The 24,183-nt window shown below is 44.7% G+C and overlaps 1 protein-coding gene across 1 annotated transcript in view; it reads left to right on the top strand.

Annotated features, from left to right (window-relative positions):
- Window positions 1-24,183, top strand: part of LOC139383547 (myelin transcription factor 1-like protein) — a 130,878-nt gene that overhangs the window by 45,612 nt on the left and 61,083 nt on the right. The window contains exon 5 of the mRNA XM_071128124.1: window positions 4,002-4,064. Within this exon, the coding sequence (XP_070984225.1) occupies window positions 4,002-4,064 (63 nt within the window). The remainder of the gene's footprint in view (window positions 1-4,001; window positions 4,065-24,183) is intronic.

Raw genomic sequence — 24,183 nt, 5'->3', positions numbered from 1 at the left:
TGACAAACCCGATTGCCAGTAAATAATTAAAATCGAAGTTCTCTTTGATCAAATCTAACTTATTAAAACCCACTGCAAACTCCATCGTTAGCCTGTACTGACAGGTGGTTAGACATGTCAGTACAGTGGGCATAAGATGATCCTGAATTGACCCTTGTGTGTTGTCCTTGCTAACTAAGTTCATTGAATTGCATGTACTAGACGCCCAGGGGTACGAGCAATACTGTCGGGTGTACGCCAAATAAAAATGTGATTCACATTTTCAAACAGTCCATTTATATTTTCCAACAGGGTTATACACTTGGGTGAGGTTTTTTTCTCACCTCAGTAAGCCTTGATTCACTTCCAAAAATAAAATTAAACCATCTAGTGTTCAGCGAATGTCAAATACAGGTAGTCAAATACAGGTAGTCAAATGCAGGTAGTCAAATACAGGTAGTCAAATACAGGTAGCCAAAAACAGGTAGCCAAATACAGGTAGTCAAATACAGGTAGTCAAATACAGGTAGTCAAATACAGGTAGCCAAATACAGGTAGTCACATACAGGTAGTCAAATACAGGTAGTCAAATACAGGTAGTCAAATGCAGGTAGTCAAATACAGGTAGCCAAATACAGGTAGCCAAATACAGGTAGTCAAATGCAGGTAGTCAAATACAGGTAGCCAAATACAGGTAGCCTTACATTAAACGTTTCCCTCTCGCGGGAATTCCACTAATGGCCCGTATGTAGCCACACGAAGCTGCTGCTCATTCCTTTTGCTCGAAAATTGATAAATGGTTAAAAAAAAGTAAGGCCCGTGTTCATAAAGACACATACCAGCTCTACCTGCACCCGTCCACGACACAAGTTGTTCTGCTTCCACGAGCACATCCAATGCTAGCATCAGTAATTCTACATTTGTTGTTAGCCCAGCTAGCATGGACACTAACAGTTGTGAATCTGATGCAGCCGAAGATCTACTGCCCCCTTAACAGGGAAAGCACTGAATAACAGACAGGGACGTTGGACCATCGAAGAGGCCAAATATGAGGACTACATTGATTTGGGGTTCACTTATATTGGGACTAGTGCCTTTCCTCAGCCACAGTGTGTTATATGTGCAAAAGTACTATCTCACAACTCGCTGAAACCTTCACTCTTGCGCAGATATTTTGAAACAAAAAATACCCATTTGAAAAATAAGCCACATGGAGTTTTTTGAGTGAGATTTAAGACAACTTTCAAGTAGCAAGACATGTATAAAAGCAACAGATACCATTAATAAGAAGGGGCTAGAAGCATCTTATATGGTGAGCTACCGAGTGGCTAGGACAGCAAGCCCCATACTATTGTGGAGGACTTCATTCTTCCTGCTAGGACAATAGATTGCTTTTCCCTCAGCATGGCTGGGACAATGCTGAGGGGAAAGGCCCAAAAACTATACAGACAATGACTTCATCAAATAGCACTGTTTCACAGCATACAAGCCAGTGAATTCTATGCATGACTTTCTCACACGACTGGCCTATCTGGGTGATGGCATACTGGCCTATCTGGGTGATGGCATACTGGCCTATCTGGGTGATGGCATACTGGCCTATCTGGATGATGGCATACTGGCCTATCTGGCCTGGCATACCTTCTGGTATACAGTATGTCCGATACATTTATGGGGGGGGGGGGGGGTCAATTAAAGAAGACATCCTCTTCTGCAAACCAGGACAACAGGAGAGGGTATTTTTAAAGTACTGGACAGCTTTGTGACATCAAATGGACATTGGTGGTCATGATGTGTTTATCTGTACAGATGGCGCATATGCCATGACAGGGTGACATAGTGGAGTGGTAACGAGCGTAAAGTTTTCTTTACTGTCATTTTCACTTGTCTGACCGCTTGCATGACAATGACTTTCTCACACGACTGGCCTATCTGGGTGATTTTCTTTCCTCGCCTGAATGATCTGAATCTAGGATTACAGGGACTCTCCGCAACTATATTCAATGTGCGGGACAAAATTGAGGCTATGATTAAGAAGTTGGTGCTCTTCTCTGTCTGCATTAATAACAAAGACAACACACAGGTATTTCCGTCGTTGTATGATTTTTTTTGTGTGCAAACAAATTCAAGCTTACAGACAATGTCAAATGTGAAGTAGCGAAGCACCTGAGTGAGTTTGGTGCACAATTACGCAGGTACTTTCCCGAAACGGATGACACAATCAACTGGATTCGTTATCCCTTTGATGCCCTGTCTCCAGTCCACTTACCGATATCTGAACAAGAGAGTCTCATCGAAAGGGCAACAAGCGGTTCTGTGAAAATTTAATTGAATCAGAAGCCACTGACATATTTCTGGATAGGGCTGCACTCAGAGTATCCTGCCTTGGCAAATCACACTGTTAAGACACCGATGCCATTTGAAACCACGTACCTATATGAGAGTGGATTCTCTGCCCTCACTCGCGTGAAAAATAAATACAGGCACAGACTGTGTGTGGAAAATGATTTAAGACTGAGACTCTCTCCAATACAACTCAACATTGCAGTTCTGTGCATACTTTCAAGCACACCCTTCTCATTAACCTGTGGTGAGTTATTCATAATTTTCGATGAGTAAATAAAGTTTTATATGTAAGATGGCTAAATAAAGAGTAAAATGAATGATTATTATTATATTATAATTTGTGCCCTGGTCCTATAAGAGCTCTTTGTCACTTCCCACGAGCCGGGTTGTGACAAAAACTAACACTCATTCTTATGTTTAATAAATGTATCATATAGTGTGTATGTGGCAAGCTTACAAGGATAGCAAAAAAACAACATTTGAGAGTGAGCTGACCCTGGTGCTAGAGGGGGTGCTCCAGTTATCCATTAAGAGTTCTCATGTATTTTATTTGGACATTTAATCCTGGTTCAAAGATACTTTTATACTTTCATCCATGGGTTTAATTAAGTCCTTTACAGGCTGGGATAAGTTTTTTTGAGACATAACATTCTGGACCCACCTATCAATAAATAATATCCCACCTGGACACATACAGTATTGCTTTCTGATTTCCACAGACAGTGTGGCTCCCCATCTCTACCTCTCTCTTCCCCCTCTTTTCTTCTTTCTTTCTTTCTTTCTCTTTTCTCTCTCTCTCTCTCTCTCTCTCTCTCTCTCTCTCTCTCTCTCTCTCTCTCTCTCTCTCTCTCTCTCTCTCTCTCTCTCTCTCTCTCTCTCTCTCTCTCTCTCTCTCTCTCTCTCTCTCTCTCTCTCTCTCTCTCTCTCTCTCTCTCTCTCTCTCTCTCTCTCTCTCCCTCTCTCTGCTCTCTCTCTCTTTCCTTTCTCCACCGCTGCCTGCAGATAGCAATTAGTCAGCGGATCGATGGCCAGCCTATCTCCAGGCCGAGGCGTCCATAATGCCGATAATGCCGCTCGATGGCGTTGCTCCCCAGAGAGCGGATAGTCATCAGGGCAAATACGCTTGACTTTCCGTGACGGTTCTGTCTGGTCTGGTCTGGGCAGATATGCCACTGTGATACTGGAGAGGGTTATGATGGTTATGATGAGGATTAGGCTAAAATGACAGTGCATACTGTACATATCGGAGTACAATAAGAGTGCATTGTGTGTAGAGTAAAGGTAGAAATGTTATATGATTTCAAAGGAGGCGGAACATCCAATAAAAGTGTGGAGAAGAAAACAGAAACTGAACAGCATATTAATAGTAGATGGATGGACAGATGGAACAATGGAAGAGTGGATAATTGTGAGTTATGTGCATACTCCGTGTGGAGAATGGGGAGATGTGTGCATAGTCGGTGTGGAGAATGGTGAGCTGTGTGCATACTCGGTGTAGAGAATGGTGAGCTGTGTGCATACTCCGTGTGGAAAATGGGGAGATGCGTGCATACTCGGTGTGGAGAATGGTGAGCTGTGTGCATACTCAATGTGGAGAATGGTGAGTTATGTCTATACTCAGTGTGGAGAATGGTGAGTTACGTGCATACTCAGTGTGTTCTTCTGTTTCATCACAGCTGTCCTACTCAAGGCTGTGATGGAAGTGGACATGTCAGCGGCAAATATGCAAGACATCGAAGGTAAAACGATCTCCTTTTGGTCTTATTTCAGTAACGGATTAACCATTCTTTCCACTTTTACTGTACACTAATGATTTCCATTTTTTTTTACTGGTATATCCTTTATTGAAACGCATTCCGATAGCCTACCATAATTGTTTCCCCTCAGCCAGGTTTGATGGGCAGGTTACTGCACTAATATGTATTCCCATCCCTTTGTCAATTGCATATGTACAGTGGGATATGCTAATCATGTTTTCTAGTGCATAAGCTCTCCATAAAGCTATTCATAAACAAGCACTCAAAATGGAAGGCTCTCTCTCCTCTCTAAAGGACATGCCTGTGTTCTATTCCTTCCCCTTTGTTCTAAAATACCAGGCTCATTGTGAACTAATCCCACTTTCCCAGTCAGACAAAGAGGGAGTTGCTGCCTTACATAACCGGAACCAGACACTTTGGGCGTCTCCTAGATACGCTGTCAAAAGAATTGGTAGAATCCCCTCTTTTCAGATAAAGTCTGTGACTATTGTGTATATATTATGTGTGTCACAGGAGGTTGGGGACACCTTCATTGGGGAGGACAGGTCCGTCGCAATGGCCGGAGCGGAATTAGTGGAACGGTATCAAATACATCAAACACATGGTCTCCAAGTGTTTGATGCCATTCCATGTCTGCCGTTCCAGCCGTTATTATGAGCTGTCCTCCCCTCAGCGGCTTTCACCGACGTGTATACTAACTTGTGGTTCTCAAGCGTGGGTACCATATCACCACAAACACTATGTTAATCCTTATGACATCACATGCGTCAGACCCATTCAGACTCGTCTCCTAAACAGAGAGCATGTGTTTGTCTCTTACTAAATACAGGCAGAGCCGTTCTCTCTCCGTCAGCTCCTCTTGAGCTGAAATGTTCAGAACAGTTGAGGAAGGTGGATCATTGCTAAACCTTAGTTAAGCCCGATGAAAACCCTTTGAGGTCCAACTAGTTGCTGATTAAACAAAGCATTCATTGCATGGGTATTCATCAACTTTCCTTGTGGAATTGTTGTACCCTGCAACTGTGGACAGTTTTGGATGTGCATACTGTTCTTTTGAACCTGTTCTAACTCCATCTCTGTTAAGACATAGGTTTTCTCTGTCCTCTGGTTGGTGGAATGAGAGAGGCTAGTAGTTCTAGTGGAAGCTTTAATCGCCAGTGTCAGAGCCGAAACATGGCCGTCCAAGACATTATCCAGTTAATTTAACATTTTAATTATTCAAAATCATTGTAGAATGTGATGACTGTGTCGGTGAATCGGGAACTAAACTAAGTCACGCACGTGTGCGCATACACACACACACGCACACACATGCACACACACACACACACACACACACACACACACACACACACACACACACACACACACACACACACACACACACACACTAGCTTTCCCACAGAAATCTCCCATCCCGGTCACGTGCAAGGCTTTCCAGTGTTATAATTACTTGCCCTTGTCTGGATGGGGTCATTACTTAAACCCCCTCAGAGGCTGGTGGTCCTCTGGCTTAGGTCTTGCCGCCATCTTGGACGTCAGCACAGTTGATAGACAGCAGCGCTCTGTACCGTATGTATCTTTATAGCGAGAGAGAAGAGAGAGGACGGACAGTATGGAGAAGGCTGTATAGCCATGCACTATTTCCCATCTCTGTTTTCGCTCTCTTTTTCTTTCTCTTTCTTTCTCTCTCACACACAACGAGGAGACAAAGAAACACTCCTCCTCTTAGTGTGACGTGTCCGTCCCACCAGCCAGTGCTTTGCTTTGCTCAGCGGATAATTGAAGATAAATAAAACAAACGAGAGGCTCAATCCATCAGCATGCCTGGCTAAGACTGCCTTGCTCAAATACTCTCTCTCTCTCTTCCTTTCTCTCCCGCCCATCTTCCTTTCTCTCTCTCTCTCTCTCTCTCTCTCTCTCTCTGTGTCTGTCTCTATCTCTCTCCACCTCCCCCTCTCTGCCCCCTCTCCCTTACTCTCCTTCTCTGTTCACGCTCGGCCATCTCCGGCAGCTAATTTCTCCTTCAGATGGTTCCGTGCTCATTTGCATACTTATCAAAGTGTTTTGACTATCCGACAGAAGCTCTACGAAGGTGGGATCATTAATATGTTAATTAGTCCCTTTCTCCGCTCTCTGCACGGCGTGCCAGCGATATCCTCTTTCCTCTCCAGCCTAGCCGCGCTGCAATTCACAAAGCCTTAGAACGCATGCCGCAGACCCAGAAATGCCATAACATAAGACTGTTCACACCCTGGCAGACCCAGAAATGCCATAACATAAGACTGTTCACACCCTGGCAGATGGTTCCATGCAGTCCCAGTAAACCACAGTCTCTGTTTGTCTGTAGCATATGATTTAATTGTATTATTGTGTCAGGCATCTTCAGGATGTCCATTGTATTTACTGTAGCAAAATAAGATAATCATGTCTATACATACAGTTCCTTCGGAAAGTATTCAGTTCCCTTGACTTTTTCCACATTTAGTTACTTTTCAGCCTTATTCCAATTCCTCAGCAATCTACACACAATACCCCATAATGACAAAGCAAAAACAGGGTTTTAGAAATGTTTGCATATATATATATATAAAAAATTGAAATACCTTATTTACATAAGTATTCAGACCCTTTGCACCTGACTCAAAATTGAGCTCAGGTGCATTCTGTTTCCGTTGATTATCCTTGAGATGTTTCTACAACTTGGATTGGAATCCAAATTCAATTGATTGGACATGATTTGGAAAAGCACACACCTGTCTATATAAGGTCCCACAGTTGCAGAGTGCATGTCAGAGCAAAAACCAAGAAATGAGGTCAAAGGAATTGTGAGACAGGATTGTGTCGAGGCACAGATCTGGGGAAGGGTCCAAAAAATGTCTGCAGCATTGAAGGTCCCCAAGAGTACAGTGGCCTCCATCATTCTTAAAAGGAAGAAGTTTGAAACCAACAAAACTCTTCTTAGTGCTGGCCGTCCATCCAAACTAAGCAATCTGGGGAGAAGGGCCTTGGTCAGGGAGGTGACCAAGAACCCAATGGTCACTCTGACAGAGCTCCTGAGTTCCTCTGTGGAGATGGGATAACCATCCAGAAGGACAACCATCCCTGCAGCACTCCACCAATCAGGCCTTAATGTAAAGTGGCCAGACGGAAGCCACTCCTCAGTAAAAGGCACATGACAACCCGCTTGTCTGATAAAACCAAGATTGAACTCTTTGGCCTGAATGCCAAGCATCACGTCTGGAGGAAACCTGGCAACATCCCTACGGTGAAGATTGTTGGTGGCAGCATCATGCTGTGGGGATGTTTTTCAGCGGCAGGGACTGGGAGACTAGTCAGGATATGAAAACCTGCTATAGAGCGCTCAGGACCTCAGACTGTGGCGAAGGTTCACCTTCCAACTGGACAATGAACCTAAGCACACAGTCAAGACAACGCAGGAGTGGCTTCGGTACAAGTCAGAGCCCGGACTTGAACCTGATCGAACATCTGTGGAGAGACCTGAAAATAGCTGTGCAGCGACACTCCCCATCCAACCTGACAGAGCTTGAGAGGATCTGCAGAGAAGAATGGGAGAAACTCCCCAAATACAGCTGTGCCAAGCTTGTAGCGTTATACCCAAGAAGACTCAAGGCTATATTCTCTGCCAAAGGTGCTTCAACAAGGTACTGAGTAAAGGGTCTGAATACATATGTACAAGTGATATTTCTGTTTTTCATTACATTTGCTAAAATAAAAAGTAAAATGTTTTTGCGTTGTCATCATGGGGTGTTGTGTGTTGATTGATGAGGGGGAAAAAACTATTTCATCAATTTTAGAATAAGGCTGTAACGTAACAAAATGTGAAAAAAGGCAAGGGGTCTGAATACTTTCCGATTGGATGTATATATAAACATACGTTCAGCAGTGAAAAACTATTGAGAAAACAAAACAAAAAATATTTCAAGTTTACAACTTATCTTGTCGAAGCTTCGGAGATCAAATTTGCAACCAAGAATAGTTATTTTCTAAATAGCCATTCAAATTTTTCTTCATATCTAATCAAGAATAGTTCCTGATTTCTTTGCAACATTTTATTAAACAGTATAACTCTCAAATCATCATATAAAGTACAATGAAATAAAAATGGCAGTTCATTCTCGACCTGCCCTAAATCACAGACAGTCACGGGTGTCGTTGGAAGTAGACCAGCGTGGTCAGCGTACATATTCCTTTTATTTGAAATGACGCCGACAAAACAATAAACAATACAAAACAACCGTGAAGCTTAAGGGCTATGTGCCACAAACAAAGACAACTTCCCACACAGAAAGGAGGGAAAAGGGCTGCCTAAGTATGATTCCCAATCAGAGACAACGATAGACAGCTGTCCCTGATTGAGAACCATACCCGGCCAAAACATAGAAACACAAAATCATAGAAAACAAAACACAGAATGCCCACCCCAAATCACACCCTGACCAAACCAAATAGAGACATAAAAAGGCTCTCTAAGGTCAGGCCGTGACAACAGTACATAGTCGCTCTTCTTCATCTATGGCGTTGAACCTACCTACTTCAATTGCCAAAGGCAGTAGCCCGGTTAACAAGGCTAATCTGAAAACAAGACTCCATAAATTGTATCAGCATATCGATTGCGCAACCAGGGCTGGTAAAACCTTGGATCATTGCTATTCTAACTTCCGCAACGTATATAAGGCCCTTTTTTCGGAAAAGCTGACCACGACTCCATTTTGTTGCTCCCTGCCTACAGACAGAGACTAAAACAAGAAGCTCCCGCGCTCAGGTCTGTTCAACGCTGGTCTGACCAATCTGATTCCACGCTTTAAGACTGCTTCGGTTACGTGGACTGGGATATTTTTCGCATTGCTTCCAACAACATTGACGAATACGCTGATTCGGTGAGCGAGTTCATTAGAAAGTGCATTGATGATGTCGTTCCCATAGCAACGATTAAAACATTCCCAAACCAGAAACCGTGGATTGATGGCAGCATTCGCGTGAAACTGAAAGCGCGAGCCACTGCTTTTAACCAGGGAAAGGTGACTGGAAACATGACCGAATACAAACAGTGTATCTATTCCCGCTACAAGGCAATCAAACAAGCTAAGTGTCAGTATAGAGACAAAGAAGAGTCACAATTCAACGGCTCAGACACAAGAGGTATGTGGCAGGTTCTACAGTCAATCACGGATTACAAAAAGAAAACCAGCCCCGTCACGGACCAGGATGTCTTGCTCCCAGGCAGACTAAATAACTTTTTTGCTCGCTTTGAGGACAATACAGTGCCACTGACACGGCCCGCAACCAAAACCTGCGGACTCTCCTTCACTGCAGCCGACATGAGTAAAACATTTAAACATGTTAACCCTCGCAAGGCTGCAGGCCCAGACGGCATCCCCAGCCGCGTCCTCAGAGCATGCACAGACCAGCTAGCTGGTGTGTTTACGGACATATTCAATCAATCCTTATCCCAGTCTGCTGTTCCCACATGCTTCAAGAGGGCCACCATTGTCCCTGTTCCCAAGAAAGCTAAGGTAACTGAAGTGCTTTGAGAGACTAGTCAAGGACCATATCACCTCCACCCTACCTGACACCCTAGACCCACTCCAATTTGCTTACCGCCCAAATAGGCCAAAAGACGATGCAATCTCAACCACAATGCACACTGCCCTAACCCATCTGGACAAGAGGAATACCTATGTGAGAATGCTGTTCATCGACTACAGCTCAGCATTTAACACCATAGTACCCTCCAAACTCGTCATCAAGCTCGAGACCCTGGGTCTCGACCCCGCCCTGTGCAACTGGGTACTGGACTTCCTGACGGGCCGCCCACAGGTGGTGAGGGTAGGTAACAACATCTCCACCCCGCTGATCCTCAACACTGGGGCCCCACAAGGGTGCGTTCTGAGCCCTCTCCTGTACTCCCTGTTCACCCACAACTGCGTGGCCATGCACGCTTCCAAATTCAATCATTAAGTTTGCGGACGACACTACAGTGGTAGGCTTGATTACCAACAACGACGAGACGGCCTACAGGGAGGAGGTGAGGGCCCTCGGAGTGTGGTGTCAGGAAAATAACCTCACACTCAACGTCAACAAAACAAAGGCGATGATTGTGGACTTCAGGAAACAGCAGAGTGAGCACCCCCCCATCCACATCGATGGGACAGTAGTGGAGAGGGTAGTAAGTTTTAAGTTCCTCGGCGTACACATCACGGACAAACTGAATTGGTCCACCCACACAGACAGCTTCGTGAAGAAGGCTCAGCAGCGCCTCTTCAACCTCAGGAGGCTGAAGAAATTCAGCTTGTCACCAGAAGCACTCACAAACTTCTACAGATGCACAATCGAGAGCATCCTGTCGGGCTGTATCACCGCCTGATACGGCAACTGCTCCGCACACAACCGTAAGGCTCTCCAGAGGGTAGTGAGGTCTGCACAACGCATCACCGGGGGCAAACTACCTGCCCCCCAGGACACCTACACCACCCGATGTCACAGGAAGGCCATAAAGATCATCAAGGACAACAACCACCCGAGCCACTGCCTGTTCACCCCGCTATCATCCAGAAGGCGAGGTCAGTACAGGTGCATCAAAGCAGGGACCAAGAGACTGAAAAACAGCTTCTATCTCAAGGCCATCAGACTGTTAAACATCCACCACTAACATTGAGTGGCTGCTGCCAACACACTGACTCAACTCCAGCCACTTTAATAATGGGAATTGACGGAAATTGATGTAAAATATATCACTAGCCACTTTAAACAATGCTACTTTATTTACATACCCTACATTACTCATCTCATATGTATATACTGTACTCGATACCATCTACTGTATCTTGCCTATGCCGTTCTGTACCATCACTCATTCATACATCTTTATGTACATATTCTTTATCCCTTTACACTTGTGTGTATAAGGTAGTAGTTTTGGAATTGTTAGGTTAGATTATTCGTTGGTTATTACTACATTGTCGGAACTAGAAGCACAAGCATTTCGCTGCACTCGCATTAACATCTGCTAACCATGTGTATGTGACAAATACATTTGATTTGATTTTGATTTGATTTGATTTGGTTCTCAACTGGGCACAAAAGGACCTTTGGTCTCTGGTTAGGTGAGGGGTGACATAAGGTTCTGGATTGTAGCTGTTTCTGATATGGTTTTATGTTCTGAGTTTTGGTTTTAGCCATATGTCTGTTGACCATTTTTCTTTGTAGCTTAGTGTTAACTTGCACCAAGCTGTCTGTTTAAACTACTAGAATACAGCTCAGAAATCCATGCATACCCCACAAGACATGCCACTAGAGGTCTCTTCACAGTTCCCAAGTCCAGGACAGACTATGGGAAGTGCACAGTACTACATAGACCCATGACTACATGGAACTCTATTCCACATCAGGTAACTGACGCAAGCAGTAGAATCCATTTTTTTACAAATTATAACGGAACAGAGGGGATTGTGAAGAGACACACACAGGCACAGGCACAATCATACACACACACATGATAACATACACACTATACATACGTACACATGGATTTTGTCTTGTAGATACAGTGGGGCAAAAAAGTACTTAGTCAGCCACCAATTGGACAGGTGTCTTTTATACTGATAACAAGTTCAAACAGATGCCATTAATACAGGTAACGAGTGGAGGACAGAGGAGCCTCTTAAAGAAGAAGTTACAGGTTTGTGAGAGCCAGGAATCTTGCTTGTTTGTAGGTGACCAAATACTTTTTTTCCACCATAATTTGCAAATAAATTCATTAAAAATCCTACAATGTGATTTTCTGGATTTTTTTTCTTCTCATTTTGTCTGTCATAGTTGAAGTGTACCTATGATGAAAATTACAGGCCTCTCTCATCTTTTTAAGTGGGAGAACTTGCACAATTGGTGGCTGACTAAATACTTTTTTGCCCCACTGTATGTGTTAGTGTAGTAGTGGCCTGAAGGCACACACTTAATGTGTTGTGAAATCTGTTGTGAAATGTAACGTCATATTTTTAACATTTGTATATAACTGCCTTAACTTTTTAATTTCACCTTTATTTAACCAGGTAGGCTAGTTGAGAACAAGTTCTCATTTACAACTGCGACCTGGCCAAGATAAAGCAAAGCATTGTGACACAGACAACAACACAGAGTTACACATGGAGTAAACAATAAACAAGCCAATGACACAAACAAGTCAATGACACAGTGGAGAAAATAAAGTCTATATACAGTGTGTGCAAAAGGCATGAGGAGGTAAGAAATAAATAGGCCATAGGAGCGAATAATTACAATTTAGCAGATTAACACTGGAGTGATAAATGAGCAGATGATGATGTGCAAGTAAAGATACTGGTGTGCAAAAGAGCAGAAAAGTAAATAAAATAAAAACAGTATGGGGATGAGGTAGGTAGATTGGGTGGGCTATTTACAGATGGACTATGTACAGCTGCAGTGATCGGTTAGCTGCTCAAATAGTTGATGTTTAAAGTTGGTGAGGGAAAGAAAAGTCTCCAACTTCAGCGATGTTTGCAATTTGTTCCAGTCACTGGCAGCAGAGAACTGGAAGGAAAGGCTGCCAAATGAGGTGTTGGCTTTGGGGATGATCAATGAGATATAACTGCTGGAATGTGTGCTAGGTGTTGTTATCTTGATCAGTGAACTGAGATAAGGCGGAGCTTTACCTAGCATAGACTTATAGATGACCTGGAGCCAGTGGGTCTGGCGACGAACATGTACCGAGGGCCAGCCAACTAGAGCATACAGGTCGCAGTGGTGGGTGGTATAAGGTGATTTGGTAACAAAACGGATGGCACTGTGATAGACTGCATCCAGTTTGCTGAGTAGAGTGTTGGAAGCTATTTTGTAGATGACATCGTCAAAGTCGAGGATTGTTAGGATAGTCAGTTTTACTAGGGTAAGTTTGACAACGTGAGGGAAGGAGGCTTTGTTGCGAAATAGAAAGCCGATTCTAGATTTGATTTTGGATTGGAGATGTTTAATATGGGTCTGGAAGGTGAGTTTACAGTCTAGCCAGACACCTAGGTATTTATAGTTGTCCACATATTCTAGGTCAAAAACATCCAGGATGGTGATGCTAGTCGGGTGGGCGGGTGCGGGCAGCAAACGGTTGAAAAGCATGCATTTGGTTTTACTAGCGTTTAAGAGCAGTTGGAGGCCACGGAAGGAGTGTTGTATGGCATTGAAGCTCGTTTGGAGGTTAGCTAGCACAGTGTACAAGGAAGGGCCAGAAGGGCCAGAAGTATATAGAATGGTATCGTCTGCGTATAGGTGGATCAGGGAAACCAAGGCTATTGAGTCTGCCAGGTCGATGAAGACGGCTGCACAGTACTGTGTTTATGTGTGTTTATTGATGGCGGTTATGATATCATTTAGTACATTGAGCGTGGCTGAAGTGCACCCGTGACCAGCTCGGAAGCCGGATTGCACAGTGGGAGAAGGTACGGTGGGATTCGAAATGGTCAGTGATCTGTTTATTAACTTGGTTTTCGAAGACTTTATATAGGCAGGGCAGGATGGATATAGGTCTGTAACAGTTTGGGGTGTCTAGGGTGTCACCCCCTTTAGGGATCTCGGACGATACGAAAGAGAGGTTGAACAGGCTGGTAATAGGGGTTGCAACAATGGCGGCGGATAGTTTTAGAAAGAAAGGGTCCAGATTGCCTAGCCCAGCTCATTTGTACTGGTCCAGGTTTTGCAGCTCTTTCAGAACATGTGCTGTCTGGATATGGGTGAAGGAGAAGCTGGGGAGGCTTGGGCGAGTATCTGCGGGGGGGAGCTGTTGGCTGGGTTTGGAGTAGCCAGGAGGAAGGCATGGCCAGCCGTTGGACTCCAGGAAGATCCATAATAAATACAATTTCAAACGTGTGTTTGATCCTATTGGCATTGCATTGTAACTTGTTTCTAAATATGTGTTGTAGATCAGATTCCTTAAATATAGTCTCTGTGTATGAAATGAATGGGCTTCAATGGATCTCTATGTTATATAACTCCAGGGCCAGGGGTTTGTTCATGGAGCTGATCAAGTGTAATAATGTCATTCCAACGGATTTATCTTAAGGTGGAGGTTAATGGGGTAGGCATATTGGATGGCAATAACAGGCCCATGGCAGTATAGCTTGGCCAGCCGTTTTAGATTAGTCAACTCTCATCAAGTCTCAACGCTGGTAGATAATTGGCTGGCTGGGGTTATTAAGACAGAGGGACTACAGCAGGCTTCTCTAACGCCTAGTGTGACTAAACATCACTAGACAATGTTCTATTAGACGAAGCATTAATAGCTGATGCTGTTAACATGGCATCCAGGGATTTGTTGGGAGTTCCTTTGCCGCTACCCATAAGAAATCCAATCAAAATGGTATTTTCTTTTTTCTTCTATTTTTTAGAAAATATGTACTGTTTATTTTCCCTCTCTCTGTTTTCCTCTGAATTTTTGTGAAAATTCATCAAACGTTAATTATGTGTGAGAAAAAAACGAAGCAGGGTTTTTTTATGGTGTGAACATGCCAAGGGGTCAAGGCAGGGCAGTAGATCCCGCCCACTCAGGCCATACTTAATAATGACTCTCACTTTGAACCCACTTACTGTCTGGAAGGTTGATTGACAGATAGTGTCGGTGGTGTCGGGGGTGAACAAGCCCCTCTGGACCACGACTGGAGTTACAGAGCAGTGGCAGCTAAATTACACCTTAGGAAGGACCTCTGGCTCAGAGAGAGCGAGGGAGGGAGGGCTGATGAATGAAGAATGGATGTGAGATGAGAGGCAGAGGTTGAACCGTGTGGGTCCACAGAGCACATAGAAGATGAGAGGAATGAGTAACACACCAGGCAGATCACTCAAGAGTGACTCTGAAATTGGTCTATTCATGTCCTGGATAGAGGGGACATGGATAGGGGCAATTGTGAGGGCTATTACCATCAAGTAGGTTTGGGTTTTGCTAGGGCGTTGTGGATGGGAATAATCCAGTAATCCCATGACTCCGGATAAGGTTTAATCCCAGTGGTGGTTTTGTTTTAATCCTATCCCAAACCTTCACCCATAACGTAACCATTCGGAATGAATGCCTGACCTTTATGTTTTAAACCTATCCCAAACTTTAACCCCTAATCCAATGACTCCAGATCAGAAGGTATTCTGTTCAATCCCAGTGGTGGAAACACATTTTCTTTGTTTTGACCCTATCCCAAACCTTAACCCTTAATTTAACCATTTTGATTGAATACCTAGCCTTAATGTTTGAACATTATCCCAAACCCTATCCTAAACTCAGTTGGTAGAGCATGGCATTTGTAAAGCCATGATAGTGGGTTTGATTAGTTGACCAGCCATATGTAAAATGTATGCACGCGTGACTGTAGGTTGCTTTGGAGAAAAGTGTCTGATGAATGGCATATAACCCAGGGTGTCAAAAACACTTAGTAATTCGATGTTTGGAGCAACTTCAAAATGTGACGTGTGGATGAACATCTAATTCTGCGGTGAGACTCTAAGAGCTTGTTGACACACATACTAAGTAACACACACACACACACACACACACACACACACACACACGCACACACACACACACACACACACACACACACACACACACACACACACACACACACACACACACACACACACACACACACACACACACACACACACACACACACACACACAGGTACATTCTCAAACACACACAGACAGGTGCATTCTCACACACACAGATTTCATGGAGTGATGAGACTCAGCATGAAGTCATTAGATACACATTCCTAATCAGTCACTATTAGCATTTCATTATTCTCACATAGTGTTTATCAGTCATATGCAATCATTCACTAATACACATTTAGAAAATGTATGCACATACAGTACAGTCCATTTAATCACCTCTTCACACAGCTAGTAATAAACACACACATTCCCACACACATTCCATACACGAGCACACACACACACTCACACGTCGAGTGCCTGTCTGCCTCTCTGATTCAGAGAACCTCCAATAACAGGCGGTGCGGTCTGAAGAGCCCCAGAGGACCAGAGGACTTTGAGAGGCCTCACACCCCTCCTGTGAGATCCCTAGAGAGGGAGGAAATCCACAGCTCACACCCTTCATGTGAGAGGGTGGATCGGTGTGTCTTTTGTCTTTACCAAGTATACTGTACACACACACATAGAGGTACATTCTCAAAAGGCACACACACACACACACACACACACACACACACACACACACACACACACACACACACACACACACACACACCCATCCATTAACATCGGTTTCTTCATAGTCCAGAGCAGGAATCCTCCCTGAGCAGCCACTCAAAGCAAATCATTTCACCAGAGAGAACATAAGCCTGAAATACAGACGGTACAGACGATATCATTCTGTGTCCCACCATTGTGTCTAAATGGTGGAGCAGGGTACTAGTATAACATGTAACTGAACATCCTCTAACTAGCTGCCTCTCAGAGGGGTATAAAGGGATGGTCTGTAAACCTGTTTCAGGACGCTGTGGGGTCATCAAGGCAGATAAATGCTCTCGGTTCAGTCCAGGCTGTTTGTCAGCCCCTCTAAGAAGGGGTGAAGTATCGAGAAGCTATAAAGCCCAATTAGTGTGTGGAAGGACAAAGTAACGGCCGTGTGACTGGACTCGGGAGCCCCACTCTGACACCTCACAGGCTGTACACTAACACAATCAGGAAGTGGAATGGAGGTAGAACTGTAATGGCGGTAGAGCTATGGTGAAGGGAGCAACCAGGCAGCTCAAAACCGCTACTGAGTCAAGGTGGTTTGTTTGTGACACTCCACCATTTTCCAGTATTTTTACTTCATGAGAAACCCTCCTATGCATGCATCCAAATGTAAAAGAGAAATAGGCCACATGGTTTCCTCTGAGATACCAATACTCACTGTGACACACACACACACACACACACACACACACACACATAACTCTCTCTTTCTGACAGTGATGTTTTGGTTCTGGGTGGCATTTAGTTTCTGGGCTGCACAAGATGCTTCATAAATGAATGATGAGTAAATCTGTGAAGTGTGAATAATTGATGGCAGCAGAGGTAACAAACAAAGGACTGCTGTTATTATTAGTTAATAAGACACTGTGGATACTCACTAACGATACCTCATTATCTCACACCCTACCTCCTCGTCCTCCATATTTGGAAGGCAGGATAGCAGGCTGACAGGATACACATTGCATACTAAAACACTGTTCAATCCCTCCAGGCCTATGTGACTATCCCTACCTGGGAGATGTGCCGTTGCCTAGTGCACGGTAATTACATCCCACGCTAACAAATTATTAGCCGATGATGGATAGGTTCACGCTCTTACTTACTCATGCCTCAATGCTAGCTGATAAGACATGCACCATATAGGTGTCATATATACCTGATATACGCGGTGCCCGTATATGTGTGTGTCGTTACGGTGGGTGGTGACTGTCACAGTGTTAAGGGCTGGTGTTTTATGGACATTGTCTACCTATAGATAAGCAATGATTAAGTGGTTCAACTGATTCACTAATGTGGTCCGTAGGGTAGCTCAGTGGTGGTGGAGGTGGTGGAGGTGGTGGTGTGTCTTAGGTCTGACCTGAGGAAAGGACATCTGGCTGGGGTCTCTATGGAATATTTTACCCTCCCATCCTCCATAAACTGTCTCAGTGGTACTCTCATAGCCACAGCCACCCACAGATCTCCTTTTACAACTAGAATAAAGTCATTAAGATACACCGAGGCAAAACAAAACCTTTGCTCACAGAGCTGAGAGCAAAACAATAATATGAATGCATATTTTCCAATATCTGCATAATTTCTCTCTTTATCATTTGTTATGAATATATATATATATATATATACAGTGCCTTGTGAAAGTATTCGGCCCCCTTGAACTTTGCGACCTTTTGCCACATTTCAGGCTTCAAACATAAAGATATAAAACTGTATTTTTTTGTGAAGAATCAACAACAAGTGGGACACAATCATGAAGTGGAACGACATTTATTGGATATTTCAAACTTTTTTAACAAATCAAAAACTGAAAAATTGGGCGTGCAAAATTATTCAGCCCCTTTACTTTCAGTGCAGCAAACTCTCTCCAGAAGTTCAGTGAGGATCTCTGAATGATCCAATGTTGACCTAAATGACTAATGAGGATAAATACAATCCACCTGTGTGTAATCAAGTCTCCGTATAAATGCACCTGCACTGTGATAGTCTCAGAGGTCCGTCAAAAGCGCAGAGAGCATCATGAAGAACAAGGAACACACCAGGCATGTCCGAGATACTGCTGTGAAGAAGTTTAAAGCCGGATTTGGATACAAAAAGATTTCCCAAGCTTTAAACATCCCAAGGAGCACTGTGAAAGCGATAATATTGAAATGGAAGGAGTATCAGACCACTGCAAATCTACCAAGACCTGGCCGTCCCTCTAAACTTTCAGCTCATACAAGGAGAAGACTGATCAGAGATGCAGCCAAGAGGCCCATGATCACTCTGGATGAACTGCAGAGATCTACAGCTGAGGTGGGAGACTCTGTCCATAGGACAACAACAGTCGTATATTGCACAAATCTGGCCTTTATGGAAGAGTGGCAAGAAGAAAGCCATTTCTTAAAGATATCCATAAAAAGTGTCGTTTAAAGTTTGCCACAAGCCACCTGGGAGACACACCAAACATGTGGAAGAAGGTGCTCTGGTCAGATGAAACCAAAATTGAACTTTTTGGCAACAATGCAAAACGTTATGTTTGGCGTAAAAGCAACACAGCTCATCACCCTGAGCACACCATCCCCACTGTCAAACATGGTGGTGGCAGCATCATGGTTTGGGCCTGCTTTTCTTCAGCAGGGACAGGGAAGATGGTTAAAATTGATGGGAAGATGGATGGAGCCAAATACAGGACCATTCTGGAAGAAAACCTGATGGAGTCTGCAAAAGACCTGAGACTGGGACGGAGATTTGTCTTCCAACAAGACAATGATCCAAAACATAAAGCAAAATCTACAATGGAATGGTTCAAAAATAAACATATCCAGGTGTTAGAATGGCCAAGTCAAAGTCCAGACCTGAATCCAATCGAGAATCTGTGGAAAGAACTGAAAACTGTTGTTCACAAATGCTCTCCATCCAACCTCACTGAGCTCGAGCTGTTTTGCAAGGAGGAATGGGAAAAAATGTCAGTCTCTTGATGTGCAAAACTGATAGAGACATACCCCAAGCGACTTACAGCTGTAATCGCAGCAAAAGGTGGCGCTACAAAGTATTAACTTACGGGGGCTGAATCATTTTGCACGCCCAATTTTTCAGTTTTTGATTTGTTAAAAAAGTTTGAAATATCCAATAAATGTCGTTCCACTTCATGATTGTGTCCCACTTGTTGTTGATTCTTCACAAAAAAATACAGTTTTATATCTTTATGTTTGAAGCCTGAAATGTGGCAAAAGGTTGCAAAGTTCAAGGGGGCCGAATACTTTCGCAAGGCACTGTATATACAGTGGGGAGATCTGCATGGAGGAATGGGCCAAAATACCAGCAACAGTGTGTGAAAACCTTGTGAATACTCACAGAAAACGTTTGACCTCTGTCATTGCCAACAAATGGTATATAACAAAGTATTGAGATATACTTTTGTTATTGACCAAATACTTATTTTTCACCATAATTTGCAAAGAAATTCATAAAAAATCCTACAATGTGATTTTCTGGATTTTTTTTCTCATTTTGTCTGTCATAGTTGAAGTGTACCTATGATGAAACTTACAGGCCTCTCTCGTCTTTTCAAGTGGGAGAACTTGCACAATTGGTGGCTGACTAACCACTTTTTTGCCCCACTGTATATATATATATCTCTTTGTGTTTGTCTTCTTTTTGGTCTTGATGCAATGGTGAGGGGGAGGAGGGGAAGGGTGCTTGTTTTGGGGTGGGGATGTTGGGATTGTGGGTGGTGGCGGGGTACAGGGGTGGTACAGGGGTTCAGGGGTTGTGGTAGTGATTGCCATGGCTGCAGCTGGGGCTGAGTAATTGCCTGTCTTGGTGGGAGCGTGTTCTGGAGCTAAAGTCGAGTGCTTTCTTCCTGATGTATAGCTCATTTGGATTCCGCCAGCCTTCCGCCAGCCTTGGGGCTGTATTATTCATGCCTTGGCAGATAGCACTCACTAAAAGCATTGGAATGGAGCCAGGTAGTGGTGGGGCGACACAGGAACACTTCACCTAGCAGCCTGGCAGAGGGAAAGAGAGAGGGGGCGGGAGAGGGAGGGAGAGGGAAGGAGAGGGAGAGGTGTGTTGTTAGGAAAAGAGAGAGAGGAAAGTAGAGCGATTGAGAAAGAGTTAGAGGGAACGGTAGAGAAATAGGATATGGAGAGAGAGAGAGAGGGCAAAATACCTTAGAAATGGATGAGAACAGGGTGTAGTGAACAAGCAGCCCTCAACCCCTCCGCCCCCTTCAGCGCAGCCCCCCCCCCCCCCCCCCCCCCCCCCCCCCACTGCCTCCTTGTGCAAATACAGATAAGGTCACGTTAATCATAATGCCACCTCCCTTTGAAAAATCACCCTCCATACAATCAACCCCCCACTGTGAGGTATCTGGCGCTGGAATGGACATTTCCATATTTAATTGGCAGCTTTATTTTCCAGTAAGAGAGGGAGCGGGTGAGTGTGAGGCAGAACGAATAGAGGTGAAGAATCAGCTTCCATGTAGGAGTGGCCAGTGCTCTGTAGACTGGCTCTGTGGACTGACTCTGTGGGGATTATTATAGGGTTCAATATTTTTTACGGTGATCATCTTAGTTAGTATATTTCATTCGCTTGTTTTTTCTTTGTTTCGTGTAACCACTGCCATTATTGAATAGTCAATGATGGAGTCAGCTTCCCTTGGTTTTCCGTCAACTACAGCACCGTTTTTCCTACAGCATGTTGTTCGTAATAAGCAAATATTTTTTTTATGTATAAAACATAACATAAAGATACCTTCAAACACATTTCACTTCGCCCCTCTGATATATTCTGCCACTCTCATCTATCCCCCCTCTTCCCTTTCTTCCTCTGCCACTTGTTTATTTTTCCCCTTTGTGTTTTCCTCCTCTTTGTTCAGTGGTGTGTTATTATGACAGTCAGTCAGGCTAGCTCCAGTACCTAGCGCTGCTCTAGCCTAGCGTTAGCTAGCGTGTGGTAAACAGGTGGTGTTTACGCTTCCTGCCTCAGCCTGCCTGTCGTCGTCGTCCCCCCCCCAGCCCGCTGGAAACACATCAAAGGGAATGAGAGATCATGTGTAGCGAGCCCAGCGCCGAGCAGCATGCCAGGGGGACCTGTGACGAGGAGCGAGGGGGCGCATGCCAGTCAGAGGCTTAGGACCCTCAATCTCCTCTCCGGGCCGGGCACATCCTGACCTCCTACACACCCACACCCCCCAACTATCTCCCTTGCCCCCAGCCCCCTAGCCTGCCATGCCTCCGCACGGCTGCCAACTAAATTACATCAATGTCAAGAGCCCTCCCCTGTCTCCGCTGGGGAAATGTACCAGGCCCAGTAAACAAGCCAACAGAACAGGCAGAGTCACAGCAGCCAGTCACTAATGGCAGCAGACACTAAAGGCTGGGTGGGTGGAAGTGAAGCTGGATCTTAGGTAGAGAACTGTACACTAGTTATTTCAGATGGTGAGTAATGGCAAAGTTCCTGTGCTATCATGGTGGGCCAGTGATATTTTAGGGCTTGTTCAGTTCACTCGTGTTTTTCTGTGCTGCTAATCCTAGATGGACTGAGGCTCTGGTGAATGGGTATGGCCGTCTCTGTGCATGTCTGAACCTTATCTCAAAATAACTTTCAAAAACATTTGTGACATGATATGATTGCAGTATGAACTCCATTAATGTAACAAACCCAGTGTAGTTAATACAGAATGATAGAGTAGATGGGGAGGGTAAACCTTTTCCAAGATGGCCGCAGGGCTCTGCAGCTTCTCTCTGTGTCTCTCCCCATGTTGAAGTGATTGATTGAAGTAATTATGTGAGTGGAGAGGATCCTTACCTGGGTGATTCAGGAGTGAATTTAGCCGTGGAATGACAAATGGGTGCAATACAGTACATGAGTAGAACCATAGGCCTGATCAGTCCACCTCATATAGGAACTGTAAAATGATCTTATTTATATCAACAGAGATGCATCTACCAAAGTAATTTCCTATGCTGGCCACTCCCTCCATACAGTCTGTTTTACTGGTGTGTATAACCCTGTGGCGGTCTGTAGATGGACTAATGGATTCAGTGATGGTGATAGGCAGCTATAGCCTCTGGTCAGTCCCAGGGATGTGAATGTGTTAGACCCCCTGGAGCCCTATTTCTCCATCCCCTCATTGAGGCCATGATCACTGGGCCTGAGACCGACAGACAGACACATCTGTGTCTGATGGGGGTGATATGCCTTAGAGGGGCCCTAGGAGAGGCTATGGGGCTACTGGTTGGGCTCCCGGGGTAGAGGATAAGGAGCTGGGGATGGGGTGGGGAGCACCCATAGGGCTGCTGGTAGACAGGCTACAGTGTCATTCTGTCAGGTTTCGATGGCATGGCTGAGGCTGGGTCTGGGGCAATGGGCAGGGGTAGGGGCAGGGGGTAAAGGCAAGGGTAGGTTGAAGGACAAGAGGCAATGACTGGTGCGGAAGAAGAGGCTAGGTAAGGGGCTGAGGCAGAGGAAGGCACTGGGGCTGCCTGTCAGGCTGGCTTGATGATAGGAGCTGGGTATCTGCAGGGGTTTGATTCCTCTGGCTTTCTCTTCACTCGACTGCACCGGCTGTCTCCTGTTACAGCCCATAACGCTGCAGTGGAAGACACTAGGGACTTGGTGTTATTGATGTTTTACAATACCACCTCTGTAATGGCAGTGTTTACAAATGATACAATAGTCTGTGTGTTGTATTATTCAGATATCACATTGTATGAGCTCTAATTTACTGGGGAGGTTTTACTAGTGAAAGTGCCATGTTAAGAAGCAAGAGAACAGTTAGCCTGAACCACACAGCTTTTGTTATTTTCTTTGGAGGGGAGAAGACTGTCGGGTCTCTCACACTCGCTGTCCCTCTCTCTCTCTCTCTCTCTCTCTCTCTCTCTCTCTCTCTCTCTCTCTCTCTCTCACGCACTCGTTGTCCCTCTCTCTCTCTCTCTCTCTCTCACGCACTCGTTGTCCCTCTCACTCTCTCTTTCTCTCTCTCTCACACTCATTGTCCTTCTTGCTGTTTCTCTCCCTCTGTCTCTTTCTCTCTCGCTCTCTTTATCTCCGTTCAATTATCTTTCTCTCTCTCCACCTCTCCCCCTCGCTTTCCTTCCCTTTCCATCTCTCTCCCTTATTCCATCCCCCATCTCGCTCTCTATTTCTCTCTGACTAGCTTCACGCCTGTGTGCGAGGATGGCAAATCCCTGTTGTATTTCTGGAGGATATCACCATGGAGACGGCGCTCTGCCACGCGTGCCTATAGATCCTGTTAGATAGGGGCACAGCGAGAGGTGCACGACACTCCTCCAAGAAGGGGAGAGACAGAGACAGAGACAGAGAGAGAGAGAGAGAGAGAGAGAGAGAGAGAGAGGACAGGGGATGAGGTAGAAAGAGAGAACTCAGTTAGAAGGAGAGAGGATGGTTGAAAGACGAGGAGAGAGAGGTGAGAGTATGAGCGAGTGTGAGGTATAAGAGGACGAAGAGAGAGAGAGAGAGAGAGAGAGAGAGAGAGAGAGAGAGAGAGAGTTAAAGCTAAGTGAGTGCAGCAGGAGTCTCATCCCAGTGTCAGGGAGACAAATATCACATGATGCTAATGAGTGGCAAAGTCTCGGCCCCGCTGTGAACAGGCTTTAATATGACTACTAATAAAGCTGCTGTGTAACACTGTCACAATCCTTCACACACTCACTGTCACCCACCTGGGACTACACACATACAGACACGCATACAGACACACACGCATGGAATCTGATCACGACTCCATTTTGCTCCTCCCTTCCTATAAGCAGAAACTCAAACAGGAAGTACCTGTGCTAAAGTCTAGTCAACGCTGGTCTGACCAATTGGAATCTATGCTTCA

The sequence above is a fragment of the Oncorhynchus clarkii genome, chromosome 25 (genome assembly GCF_045791955.1).
Source record: "Oncorhynchus clarkii lewisi isolate Uvic-CL-2024 chromosome 25, UVic_Ocla_1.0, whole genome shotgun sequence".
In the NCBI taxonomy this organism is placed as follows: Eukaryota; Metazoa; Chordata; class Actinopteri; order Salmoniformes; family Salmonidae; genus Oncorhynchus; species Oncorhynchus clarkii.
Note: the sequence above shows the minus strand (reverse complement) of the source record. Positions and strands in the feature narration are given on the sequence as shown.